The sequence below is a fragment of the Zeugodacus cucurbitae genome, chromosome 5 (assembly GCF_028554725.1).
Source record: "Zeugodacus cucurbitae isolate PBARC_wt_2022May chromosome 5, idZeuCucr1.2, whole genome shotgun sequence".
NCBI classification, from domain to species: domain Eukaryota; kingdom Metazoa; phylum Arthropoda; class Insecta; order Diptera; family Tephritidae; genus Zeugodacus; species Zeugodacus cucurbitae.
This window is the reverse complement of record NC_071670.1, coordinates 6,134,822-6,149,441: the sequence shown is the minus strand read 5'-3', so window position 1 is coordinate 6,149,441 and position 14,620 is coordinate 6,134,822. Positions and strand designations below refer to the sequence as shown.

The window sequence follows — 14,620 nt, the reverse complement described above, 5'->3', positions numbered from 1 at the left end:
ACAACACGAAAAGTCACAACCCAGCAAAGAAAACCAAGGAGAGGAATACGGTACGGTTTTCCGTAGGGCTAGTAGGATACTTAGATCCCCTATACTTACGGTCACACCAAAACAATCGGACAAAGCAGCAGAAAAGACAGTCGTAATAGAAACCCCACTCACGCCAGCGGGTGCCGCAAAGCAGACAGAAGTAGAGAGCACTCCAATTGTTATCACAGAAGAACCTCGGGCCACCCAAAACTCTCCAAAGCAGGAATATATTACCCAAATGAGACGAGCAGAAGAGGAATCTCTTGAAAAATGCAAGGGTATCGTCCAAATAATGAAAACGGCGATGGCAAAACAGAAGAACGTCAGCATGGATGTGAAAAATGGAAACTAAAGAAAGAGGGACCTGGATAGAAGATAATAGCTCAACCGCTGTTATATGGCTTCCTCAAGCAAGTAAACTTAACATTATTGATACAGGGAACAGCAATGGTTTCGTCTGGGCCAGATGCGACCTTTTTACAATAATTAGCTGCCAAGCGATAACATACACGAATTCCAAGAAAAGCTCAACAATATCGAGGATACAGCAAGATCTATAGAAGGCCATCTAATTATCGCCGGAGATCAAAATTCGAAAGCTATAGAATGGGGTATGCCAAGCACGGATTCGAGAGGCAAGCGCATTTTGGAAATGGCTGCGCGACTTGGTCTAACTGTACTAAACACAATAAAATTAATTTTATTTTGCTAATTTTTTTTTTAATACAAAAACAATTTATTATAAATTTAAATTTATAATTTATAAATATTTATTTATTATTAATTTTTCATTATTATAAATTTTTTGTATTAAAGTAATTTTTTGCTTGATAATTTAAAAAAAAATATATATATTGCGCCTAATTGTATGCATTTATTAATTTTAATTAGTATTTTCTCTAAAAAAAAAAACTTTTCAAATAAATGTTTTTTTTAATTATTTTTTATTTATTATATTTATTTATATTTTTTTGTTTACTTAAAATTATTATTATTTCAAATATTTATGTTTACGCCTAATTGTAGGCAATTAGAAATTTGTAATTTTTATTTCAATAAATATTTGTTAATAATTTTATTTTATTATTTTGTAAAGAAAAACTTTTTAAAAGGAAAAAAATTGTAATATATGTTTTTTATTTATTTTATTTTTTATTATTAAAAAATAATATTTTTTATGCCTAATTGTAGGTAATTATAATTTTTTTTATTGCTTTCAATACTTTATTTTAGTTTTATTAATTATTTTCTACAAAAAAAATTTTATCAATTTTATTTTTGTAATGTTATTTATTTGATATTGAATTAAAAAACGTTTTACGCCTAATTGTAGGCAATTAGAAATTTATATTTCTATTAATAACATATTTTATTAATTTCATGACTTATTTTCTGTAAAAATAAATTTTTAAAGAAATATTTGTATGAAAATAAATTTTATTTATTTTAGATTATTTTTAAAATAAATTGTAGACAATTATTGGTTTTTTCATTTAATATTTGTTTTTTAAAGTAATTTGATTATTGATTTTTAATTTATCTTATTTTAAATTTATTGTTTTTTAGTTGACAAAATTATAATGAATAAATAAAAATTGTTATTATATTTTGTTTTTTAATTTTAGCACTTTTAATGTAATTTTAATTTAATATATTAATTAATATATATTTTTATTGGTGTGTTTTCAGATAAAAATGTAAATGAATTATTTATAATTTAAAATTGCCTAGATTATATTTATAAATTCAAAAATAATATTATAAATTTTTACTGTATTATTTTTTTAATTACTTTGACACAAAAAAATATAAAAAAGTAAATAATAGAATTTAATATTTAAAATTGCTTCGACAATTTATTATTATTTTTTTAATAACAACATATTAATAAATTAATTTTAATTGTGGCATAAAATTTATTTATAACAATGAACAATTTATTTTATTTTTTTTATTTATTTATTTTGAACAACTAATTTAATTTCAAGTAATAATAAAATTTTTTTTTTTTAAATATTCAAAATTTCACATTAATTTCCAAAATTTATTTTAATGTATTAATACAATTTTTTTCGAAAAAATTTACATGTTTTATTTTGATATTTAAAATTACGCCTAATTAAAGGCAATATATTTTTTTATATTTTTTATAAATTCTATTTTTTATTATTTTTAATACAAATTTATTCAATACTTTTATTTGGTTTTAAATATTTTCATTTAAAAACTACTATATTTACAATTACACCTTATTTTAGGCAACATTTAGAACATATATCGAATTCGCCTAAAGGTAGGTAATATTTTTATAAAAGTTTGCCTACATTTAGGATGATATTAATATACCTATTTTTAAGTATAATAAATTGATTACTTTCTTAATTTGCGCCATGATAGAAAACTGACGAAGAAGAAAGATATCGAACAGAATTTTTTAAATAAAAATCAATTTCAAAAATAAAACTGCATTTTTTTCGAATACAAATTAAAATGTCTTAAATATATCACACATACTGTTGTCACAAATGAAAATAATTGCCAAAAGTATTTCAACAACTTTGTGCAGTCAAATAAAGTCACGTAATAACACCTCGTAAATCAACAAAACCAAATAAATTAAATAAAACGAAACATTTCGCCAAATTTCAAATCGATCAAACAAGCGCAAAGTCAATGTTGCGCTGATAACGCGAAGTGACTAAAGTGCACAAAGAAATGTAACCCCACACGCTATGACATCTGACGTTTATCGGTGCTGTCATGATCGTGTGATGACCGTTGCCATGACACTGACGTTCAAGCGTTAAATATTGCTGACATATGCATCAGCTTTATGCATGCTAATCAACGGTATGTATGTATGTAGTTGCGTTGGCGTCATTTAAAAGAGAGCGAAATGCTTGCGGAATTTTTATTTATAGCCAAATGCAAAGAAAAAAAAAATAACTTTCGAAAAGTAATGGACATTATTTAACAATATTTGATTTATTTTTGTGAACATTTGACAAATTGCAACAAGCTATTGGCAAAGAGCGTTGACAAGCCATTCATCCTTTAAAAGGTAAGAGCCATTTAGGAAAGTGTTAGGACATTATTGTAATAGATTAACCCATCTATTGACTCCATTGAAGCAGTAAGCCGGGGAACTCGTGGTTTAAATTACAGAACAAAAAATTAACGTAACATAACATAATGTGACGTAACGTGACTTAACGTAAAATAACGTAACTTAATATAATGTAACTTGTATATAACCGTAAGATGACTTAACATAAAATAAAAAAACTTGTCAAAAAAAACGCAACTTAACATAAAGTAAGATGTCTTAACATAACGTTACGTGACTTAACATAAAATAACTGTAATGTTATTTAACATAACCTAAGGAGACTCAACATAATGTAACGTGATTTAACACAACTTAACTTAACATAAGATTACGCGACTTAACATAAAAAATTAACTTGACATAAAATAACGTAACTTAACATAATGTAACGTTACGTAACATAAAGTTACGTAAAAAACCTGGGGATGCAACCCGTACATACTGCGATGGATGTACACCACGATCATCAGGCCCACAATCTCTTATGGAGCGGTGGCTTGGGTATCTAGGATCTCCCTGTCAACAGCAGAGAAACAGTTGACAAAAGTGCAGCGGTTGGCCTGTGTATGCATCACTGGTGCTATGCGAACTTGTCCGACCGCAGCATTGGAGGCAATCCTGAACCTAACCCCACTCCACATGATGATTGGCTCTACGGCAAACAGTACCCTACTGTCCCTGACGAGACCAGGACCAGGAAGCAGCAGGATGGTAAACGCCCGACAATTGGAGACCATAGGGAGGAAACTTCCAATGGCTCTCCTTCTAAGGGACGACATTACCAAAAAGGTGCACTTTGAAAGGAAATTCAAGTTAGTATTGAATAACAAAAGATATTGGGAGGACTCCTCCCTTAAGGAAGTCATTAGCAAAAGCACCCAGCAATGGTATACTGATGGGTCTAAGACCACAGATGGTATAGGTGCCGGGCTCGCGGGACCACGTATAAATCTGTCAATGCCCATGGGACACTTCCCCAGTATCTTTCAGGCTGAGGTCTATGCTATTAGCAAATGCGCTGAAATAATATCAGACAGGAACTATCACGAATTGTTATCAGTGATAGCCAGGCGGCTCCCAGGCTCCCAGGCACTATCATCCTTCGAAATAAACTCGGGGTTGGTCCTGGACTGTATTGGAAAACTCAACAGAGTGTGCAGCAACAACAAACTAACACTGTTCTGGGTACCGGGACACAGAGGTATACAAGGTAACGAACTCGCAGACCAGCTAGCTAAGAAAGCCGCGGCCACCAGACCGGAGGGGCCAGAGCCCTTCATTGCCGTTGGTCTGCAAGCTCTGAGAAATGGACTACTCGAAGGCGAATTAGAAAGTAGGAATCGCTACTGGATTCGGCTGCAGGGACTTCGCCACTCGAAACTGTTCCAAGGGGGGTACAACCGCAAAAGATTCAAGCAACTTATTGCGCTCCCAAGAAACAAAATGAGACAACTAGTGGCACTCTACACTGGCCACTGCAGACTAAGGTGTCATCTAAACAAACTCGGGATCTGCTCCACGGACCTGTGCAGATTTTGTGATTTGAAAGCGGAAACACCTGACCACCTACTCCTGGAATGTCACGCGATTGCGGGTTTAAGGAGGAAGGAAATGGGGTCTCTATATTCCTAAAGGGAAAGTATCGCGACCACCAGCCCTGCAGCGTTGCTAAGTTTTCTTAGAGCTACAGGACTGGACGGTATTCTGTGATAAATAGGAGAGGGCACAATAGACCGTAGGTCGCAGTGAGATCCTCTAATAAATCTAATCTAATCTAAGGCACGCAATTTTATATGAGATTTATCGATACTAACCCTAGATAAGCTTAATAAAGACGTAACTTTATAGCATTTGCCGTCTGTTCTACGCTGAGGACATGAACTTGTAATACCACTTGACAATACGAACTTGTTTTTTGCCTTGGAAGCGTCTTATTTGAAGGCTAAGCACAAGTTTAAGACAAACCGACGATCGTAATATTACATTTTTTTCATTTCGATTTTGCAGCCTACTTTTTCATAAACTATCACAGCCAACTTTTTTTTAGTTTTTCTTTTTATTTATTCCTGCTACCTCCGGCTTTTCATTACTCATTACCAAAACGTCTATCTAACGTATCTATCTTACCGACATTATTGCTTACTTATGTACATTCATTTAACTCGCTCAAGCCGTCAGTCCTGCCAAGCAACGCTACAACACTTCAACGCTTGAAAAGCTGCCAAACGGCCAGCTAAGCATACACTATGCAACGGCGAAACAAAATGCAGCCAATCGGACGCCAGCCCGCCTGCCACCACCGAATGTGGTGGGCGCACACACGACGAGCAGCGAAACATTTTCATATAAAAGCCAATGGACGGACCAACATCGACAACAATTCATTTTGTACCGTTAGACCGTGAAATCGCAAAAATGTGCGCGCAAAATATGAAATATTATTATTTAATAACGCTATTGGTTGTAAGTAAAGTAGTGCAAGAGCGACAGCAGCTGTTAGGTCAGGCTACTGCTGGGATATGGATATAGTACAAAACAATGACTGTGACAGTGGAAATGTGGTGTATAAGTGGTGTTGATGTTGAATTTACAACGTTTGGCAGGAGGCAAGCTTTGGTTGTGTTTTGGAACGAAAAAATTAAAGAAACTTTGGAAGTAAAATTATGTAGAACAGTGGAAATTTTTAGCAAGATTTAAGAACTATAAGAACAAAAAACATATTGCAACATACAGTGTTTGAAGAAAGTATGTGACATCAGCGAAGTCTTCGTAAATTCCCTTGATTAAACGAGGACAACAGCATAATGTAAAAAGAGGCTTAGAAAAGCTATACAGTTAACGGGACATAGAATTTTACATAAAAGTCAAATAACACAACCAAAATTAAAAGAAAAAAATTAAAAAAAAAAATTAAAAATATTAAAAATAAATAAAATTAATATATAAAATTAAAAAAATAAATAAAATAAAAAATATAAATGTATAAAAATATAAATAAATAAGAATTGAAAAAATTAAATAATTATAAAAAATAAGTAATAAAATTAAAAATTAAATTAATTTAAAAAATAAATAAAAATTAATATAAAAAATAAATAAAAATTTAATAAACACAAAAAAATAAAAATTAAATAAACAATAAAATCAATACAACTTTCAATTGATATTCGCATTTAATTTTGGAATTAAAAATAAAAATATATTTTTATTTGTTTGAATTTAAAATAATTTAAAAAAAAATTTACACAAAACTTAAGTTTTTTTTGAGTTCCTATAACAATTTTTTTTTATTATTACTGTTCTTTGTAATTTTGGTTTAAAAAAAAATCAAATAAAAGAGAAACACATTTTTTTTTATTTTTTTTTTATTTTTTTTTAGTTAATATATACTTGTTAGAATTAAAAAAAAATAAAATAAAAGAGAAAAAAAATTTATATTTTTTATTTTTTGTTTATTTTTCTTCTATGTCTACTTGTTTTTAATTTTCGAATTGAGATCAATTTTAAACAAAAATTAAGAGAAAAAAACATATTTGGTTTATTATATTTTATCTTTTTACTAATTATTTAAAATTTTGAAATTTAAAACAATTTAAAATTTTTTAGTGCAGTCAAAAATAAATTCGCATTTTGCTTTTTTTAATTGCGAATTTTGGTAACACAAACTCTAGTATTTGTTTTAATTTCGAGTCTAAAACAAATTTTGTATTTCTACTATTCCAAAAAATAATTTAAATTTCGATTTTTTATAAAAAAATTATTATTTTTTAAAAAATTATTTTTATTAAAAAAATTTTATTTTACACAAAAATATTTGAATTATAAATTTTGTTAAAAGATACAAATAATACTGAGAATAATATTTGCAAATAAAATTGTAAAGTTATTAAAAATCAATTAACAAAGTTTAAGTGATCAAATACATTTTTTCAGTTGAAAAAATAGAATTTAATAATAAAAAAATTTCCAAAAAAAAATTAATATAATAATGAAATAATGTGTGAAAATTTAATTTTTTAAATTTATTAACAAATTTTAAGTAGGCAAAACAATGTTTTTCAGTTCAAAAAATACAAAAAATGATTTCATAAAAAATATAAAATAATAATACTAATTATAATAAAAAATTAAAAAATATATTTATAAATTGAGACATCTGTAAGTAAAATGTTAAAAAAATTTTTTTGGTATCGCATTTATTTTATTTTATTATTATTAAAAAATTTAAGTTAATAGTAAATTAATTAAAAACATATTTAAAAAAATACATAATTTTGGTATTGCATTTAAAATTATTATTAAAAAATTAAAAAAAAATTAAAAATGATTAATAAAAAAATTAAATTAATTAAAAATATAATTTAAAAAATACATACATACATTGAAAAATATTCATGGAAACAATTTTTGGTGACTTTTTTTAAGTTTTTTTTTATTGAATTCATATTTATTAAAAAACTAAATTGAAATTATTAAAAAAAATTATTTAAAATAATTGAAATCAAATATTAAAAAATAAATAAATTGCTTAAAAAATTAAACAAAATTAATTAAAAAAAAAATTTAAATTATTAAAACAAAAAGTTAACATAAATATAATTAATTTTAATTAAAAATAATAAAAAATAAAACATTATTCTTACAAAAATTATTAAAAAAAATTAATTATTAAAAAAATTAATTATTAATATATAATAAATAAATTATTAAAAAATTAATAAATCATTAAAAAGTTGAATATTTTTAATTTAAATTAAATTGTTTAAAAATTAAATTTAAATTATTTAAAAAATAAATGTATATTATAAAAACTCAAACATTTATAATATTAAATAAAATTTAAATTAAAATGATTTAAAACATTGTATATACTATAATAATTCAAAAACTAATAAAAAAAATTTAATTAATAAATAAAAAAATAAATATAAATTATTAAAAAGAAGTTAATAAAAATTAGAAACTAAAAAAAGAAAACATTTAATTTAAATATATTAGGCAACGAGCAAAAAAACTGAATAAAAAACTTGCACTGATCTAGCTAGCTGATAACAACGCTGCTGCTGGCCACTTGAACGAAGTGAATGAACGGCGCAGCGCCTATAACTACATATTACGTACGCGCATGCGCTAACGCCAGCGCCTTACACCTGTTGCATGTGCACATGAGCCAAAAAAGAAAGCGAAAGTACCGTGGCGCATAGCGCTACACTGCAATTGCTTGCCAACTTTTGACGCTTTGATTGTTGTACACATACATAGAAATGTATCTAAAAGCATACATATGTATATAAATGCAGTATATACGTGCAGTATGCTGCAATTTTATTTGATTTTCAATTTCTTTTAATATTTCACTGCTATTTGTACAATTCCACTTGTATTGGGATCATTGCCAACCACTCTTGCTGCATGCTACTTGCAGCTAGCAACTGTTGCAAGTTTGTACCGTAAGTAATTACCGTTAATAGACATATAGTTTCCATAAATCATTGGTAGCTAAATACTCGGCAGCAAGTCAATAACATTGTGACACGCACGTCTGCGTGGGGTTTGGCGTGCCGCAAATCATTTGAACTGAGCGGAATCGTTTTGCGCTTATGTCCATATATGGTGCATGATGCAACGCGTTGAAACTTGTTGCATGCAATGTTTGATACGTTGTTGATGAGCGCAAAATAAAGTGGTTCGGCAGCGACGAACTTGTGGCAGGATGTGGCTTGGTTCCTGCTTTGTTTTGAGGAGGAAGTGATATTATTTTCAATGGAAGTGATTTTTGCAATTAATTGACAATTAATCGGTTCCACAATAATTTTGAGAAAAACTCATCGGCATGTTACGCTGTCTTATGTAATGATCAGTGATCACTCTTGCGGTTCCCATTAAAGGCAACAATGATCGAACAGTTCCTTGTGGAAGTCATATATGTATGTAGTTTGAGTCTGTTTAAATAAGTTCCACAAAAAGAACTGTTACGGTCACTGATCATGCTTAGAATTTCTATGCAAAATGGCTGACGCACGATCAATTCCATAAAATGTTCTTGCAGCGATCATTCAACAGAAAAAATAAACCTATTTAAAACCCTGAAAAAACGTATCGTCCCGCAAAACAATCAGACAACGATCTCGAAACAGAGCGATTCAAAAATCTTATTAATCCAAAACCACATAATGTGATCAGCCTTCAAGTCTTTAAAGATCGTGCCTTCAAAGATCGGTGATGGTGTTTTGTGATCTTTTAGATATTTTTAGATATCTTTAGACTTTAAACGACGATCTTCTACTTCTTGACTACGCGGTTATAGCCGAGTACAACAGCGCGCCACGCATCTCTCCTTTTAGCAGTTTGGCGCCAATTGGTAATACCAAGTGAAGACAGGTCCTTCTCCACCTGGTCCTTCCATCGGAGTGGAGGTCTTCCTCTTCCTCGGCTTCCACCAGCGGGTACTGCATCGAAAACTTTCAAAGCTGGGCACTTTCGTCCATTCGAACAACATGACCAAGCCAGCGTAGACGCTGTCTTTTTATTCGCTGGACTATGTCTATGTCGTCGAACAACACATACAGCTCATCATTCCATCTTCTGCGGTATTCGCCGTTGCCAATGTTTAAGGGACCATAAATCTTCCGCAAAACCTTTCTCTCGAAAACTCCTAGTGCCGTCTCATCGGATGTTGACACCGTCCACGCTTCTGCACCATAAAGTAGGACGGGAATGATGAGGGACTTGTAGAGTTTAATTTTTGTTCGTCGAGAGAGGACGAGAGAGACGATCAGTGATCGAAAATTACATTAACAAGAGCCGTAAAGAATCATAAGTTACTTAAGACGAATATCAAGTTGAGGATATAAATAAGTTAAACGAAGATCAGTGATATATTTACATTACTCCATTAACAAAGAAAAGGAACTGGGTCATTTCATTACAACCGCTTTAAAATCACTAAGAACAACCTCATCCCTTATGCGACCACTTTCATATCATTTGATCAATTAGTCAAAAAACTAATTTCTAAACTTATTCTACTATTCTTTGAAAGCTCTTAGCTTTGTTCCGCTCAGCCGAGTCGCAAAGCAGTGCACGTTTTAATCGTCGCAGACCGGCATTAAGCAATGCCAAAGAGACCATCGAAGATGCAACAGAGAAGACTGAAGCAGCTGCTGATCAACTAGCGCTTGCCGCTAGCCAACCTGAGAAAAACCCCCATAGACGCACTGGCGCCTATGGCAGAGACGGAGAAGGTAAGTCAAATGAAACTTAGCGGTTTATAATTGAGAAATTCTTACTCGAATATCAACTGCTTCACAGATTATCCTTATGGCAATTTGGAAATGAATCTCATACGGCCGGAGAGCGAACCGGTGCATACACAAATTACAGCCAAGTACACGAGCACGCTGAGTGCATCGCGCCCTTACGACTCATCAGGCTCACTGGAAGATGCCGAAACTGCTGAGCAGTATGTAGCCAATGCCATGAAAATGCAACGTTATGGCACACGTTTGCGCGAACCCATACGCATACTCTCAACTGAAGATGCGCTACAAGCGGGACCAAAGACGCCGACGCCACCATCTAACGATGAGTCAGTGGATGAGAGAAGTGCGCCACCACCTAGCAACATCAAATTTGAATACTATCATACTGCAACACAACAACATCAGCAACAACAACAACAACAGTTGCAACAACAGGCGCCACTACACTTGGAGAATAACCATCAAGCGCTAATAGAAGCGCAAATGCGTGCACAATATCAGGCACAAATACAACAGGCCCAACAAGCACAACAACTAGCGGACAACCAACAACAACAACAACTGGAGGCGCAAACGGAACGTGGTCAGTCGATTGTTGTGGGCAGTGCGTCGAATGATGTTGTGCCACAGCAAGTAGCGCCTGGCACTTACAATCGAGAACCTGTAACGCGCTCTTACGAGGTCTACGATGACAGCAATGCATATGAAGGCAGTGTTGAAGCTGGTGCAGGAGTTGACGGTGATGGCGTCGATCGCCACTATCGCACGAAATATCTTTTCCAACCGGCTTATCAGGGAGTCAGCGTAGCGCCAGTGGAACCCGAGCCAGAGCAGTTGCGCGGTGCTGCATCAACGGAAATACCCAAAGCGGAGATCATGAAGCAGATCGAAAAATCAGTAATGAAATATATGAAAGAGCTCGAAGCAGAAGGCAAGATCGTCACTTCGCCGCAAGAGCAGAAAACATATTACAAAATGGTTACCGTACCAGTCGACGAACAGCACCTTACATCGACAACAACACGTCCGAAACATAGCAGCGCCGCACCCGCACACAGCGCTGTGTATGCGAGTAACGGTGAAGGTGGCAACCCCTCATCAGCGGCCGCAACTGGTTCACCGCACCGTACAACCACGCATGGCAGCATATCCGGCTACTCCAGTTCACGTCATCACGCGCCCAAACATCAACTGAAAGCAACGCAACGCTATCAAACCGAAGCGGAGACAGCATATCGCGCACAAGCTGGACAAGCACATCAGCAGCCACATGAGATCGGTGAGGCGTTGGCACCAAATGTGGAATTTGTATATAAAATCAAGACACGCGCACCACTGCAAACGGCCACCGTCAAAACGATTTCGAAACCATATACACTGCCATTGAAAGGTACGTACGACCATTTCGATCACAGCGCAGCGCTGAAGCATATCGAGGACTTTGATCTTTCGCATGTGGTCACCACACAGGAGCCCGATGAGCGTCCATCATCGTTGAGCGCGAGTGTCACAGGCAAACCGAATAAGCTCTACTTTAACTCGGAAATCTATCATGATATTAACTCATTGCCATTCAAGCCGGAGAAATCGCGCACACTGTCCGTGGCTGGCGCTGGCGCAGCAGCTGCTGAATATCGCAAACTAAAAGCTAGTAGTGGTGAGTTAAATGTCGACTATAAAGGTTACTCCGGTTACTTGGTCGAACCTGGCACACCAGCGGAGTCTTCCGAGGAGAAAGACACGAGCGCTGTATCCAGCGCGCAGGTTTCTGAAGATGGCTACCCCGTTATGAATCCCTATCAGTATGTGCTGAAGAAGGAGCCACTGCCGCACAAGTATGAGGAGGCCAGCGCCAGTTGGGTTGAGGCGCATGGTAAACCTGCATATGCGGCATTGAGCGCTTCACAGAAGGGACTGGAATACGACAGCTATAGTCCGAAATTTAACAATAATCCTGAAGGCTATGGCTATCAGCACACATACAAGGCGGAACGCGAACGTGAACGTGAACCACAGCATAGCGGTCATAAGTATGCGGTTAGCCGTCTGCCTAACGCTGGCAACACTAAGCGTGGTAAGCGCGGCGGTGGTTTACCATATCCCAATGTGAATAAGAAGGCTCTACGTAATGCGGCCGTAAAAGATATCGAGGCCAATTTGGCGCTACGTCCGCCACCGAAGAATTGATTGATTTTCAATGCGTACAATCATTTTTAGTTTTTCGTTTATATTTATTCATTTATATTTTTTATTTTATATAACTGTTTCTTTGGCATTGTTGTATGGCCGCCTAAAGTTATGCAATGATATTTTTACAACTTATGTACAACTACAGTTTTTAAAGATATGCCAATTTCCAAGTGCAATGTTAGCTTAAGTATATATTTATAATGAAATAATAACGGTATTTAATTGTTTTTGTAATATATTGAATATTATTACTAATATATAAACCGCTATTGTATTTATTTGTATTATATAATAAAACAGTTAAAATGTTAAATTTTCCGAATTTATTGCGAAAATTTGCGCCTAAATGTAGATTATAGTGAGTATAATGATCGATTTCAGACCAAAAAATATTGGTTCACATTAAATTTTTTTAGAAATTTGTTCCAGTTCTTCCTGGAAGTAGCACGGTACAGATTTCTCAGAAATATACTAAATATTACAAGCTATAATAGTCTAGACTTTAACGTCTGATTCCCAGAAACCATGAGCTTCTAAAGGGTTTTTCAATAAGAGAATAAAATTTATTTAAGAAAAAAAAAAAACAAAAACGGTTTGGGATATCCATCCAAACGCTGAACCCAAATTCCGAAGGTTTTCAAGCATAAATCGGCCGATACTGTTGCAATTTTACGTTCGATATTCGTACGAAGTTCACCAATCGTCGCTGGCTTGTGGGCATAAACCAACGTAGGCTTGACGTAGCCCCACAGGAAATAGTCTAACGGCGTCAAATCGCACGACCGAGGCGGCCAATTGACTGGGCCATTTCGTGAGATAACACATTCACTAAACTTGGTTTTCAATAAATCTATTGCGACGTTCGCTGTGTGGCTTGTGGCGCCGTCCTGTTGGAACAGCATATTGTCCAAGTCCATATCATCCAATATGCGATTATCATTGAGCGATAGCGATTCCCATTCCCAGTAAATTCGAATAATGTACATGTTGTTGCTCAGCCCAAATATCGTATACGACTGGTGGTCCAACGGCTTCAGTTCTTACTTCAATTTGAACTTGTATGGATGTAGACCCAGATCTTTTCGCGAAATTCGCCACAACAACGTCACAGAGATGCCCAACCCTTGAGAACGACGTGTGAGAGATTGATTTGGGTCTTCCTCAATTGATGCGCTGGCGGTTGCAATATTCTCGACAATACGGACACTTCTTTGTCTCACTGGCACGGGAAAAGTTTGCGCTGTGTCTGTGGATTCAAATTTTTCCACTAGACGCTCAATCGTTGATCTGACAGAACGATTATGACGTCCAGGAATTGGACTAAAAGGTGGAGCCACTGACTCCGAATTTCTGTAGTAAATTTTAATAATTTCGACTCGTAGTTGGATCGTATATCATGCCATGATGAAATGGTAAACCTTACTGAAGAGAAATGTCAAAAGACCGGGTAAATATATATCGTCGTTTGCTGTTCCTATCGATCTACTTTTGTAGTGTGCTATTGAAAACCCCTTTATAATACTCTGTACTTTGAGGACAAATTCCCAGAGCCCGACAATGAGCTTCCACTTCATAATTTTCAACTCACGCATGGAAACATTATTGGACTGGTTAGAATAAAAATAATTAAAAGCTGTTAGATCTATATTCGCAAAAATGATTTCATAGAGCCTTCCTAAAGTCTAGCAATATACTCGTACGGCAAGAAAATAGTCCACGCCAAGAGCGGTAGTCGAGAGAACTACTCAAAAAAATATTCTGAGACAAGGAGGAAGGCCAATGAAACTTACATTTTCTTGCTACTTTCAATAGTTCCCAAGTACTGTGAGTACTGGCATATTGTCGCTATGATTAATGATCGAAGTTTTGTCGATCCTTTTCGAGTAAGACTTACGCCATTGGTTGTAAACGAAGAGATGTTAAGAAAACGAAGTAGTAGGACTATATAATCCTCACTTGAGTCTTTCATGAAATTTAGTACCATTTTTAAAGTCACTACAACACTATTTGCGTCTATCAGGCGCTTGCG

The 14,620-nt window shown here is 33.9% G+C and overlaps 2 protein-coding genes across 2 annotated transcripts in view; one reads left to right on the top strand and one right to left on the bottom strand.

Moving 5' to 3' along the window:
• Positions 1-14,620, bottom strand: part of LOC105218559 (N-alpha-acetyltransferase 30A) — a 130,543-nt gene that overhangs the window by 89,727 nt on the left and 26,196 nt on the right. The window lies entirely within an intron of this gene.
• Positions 5,480-12,904, top strand: LOC105218566 (uncharacterized). Its single transcript, XM_011194245.3, has 3 exons — positions 5,480-5,602; positions 10,182-10,383; positions 10,451-12,904. The coding sequence occupies exons 1-3, from the start codon at positions 5,495-5,497 to the stop codon at positions 12,586-12,588; spliced, it is 2,448 nt and encodes an 815-aa protein (XP_011192547.3). The 5' UTR covers positions 5,480-5,494; the 3' UTR covers positions 12,589-12,904.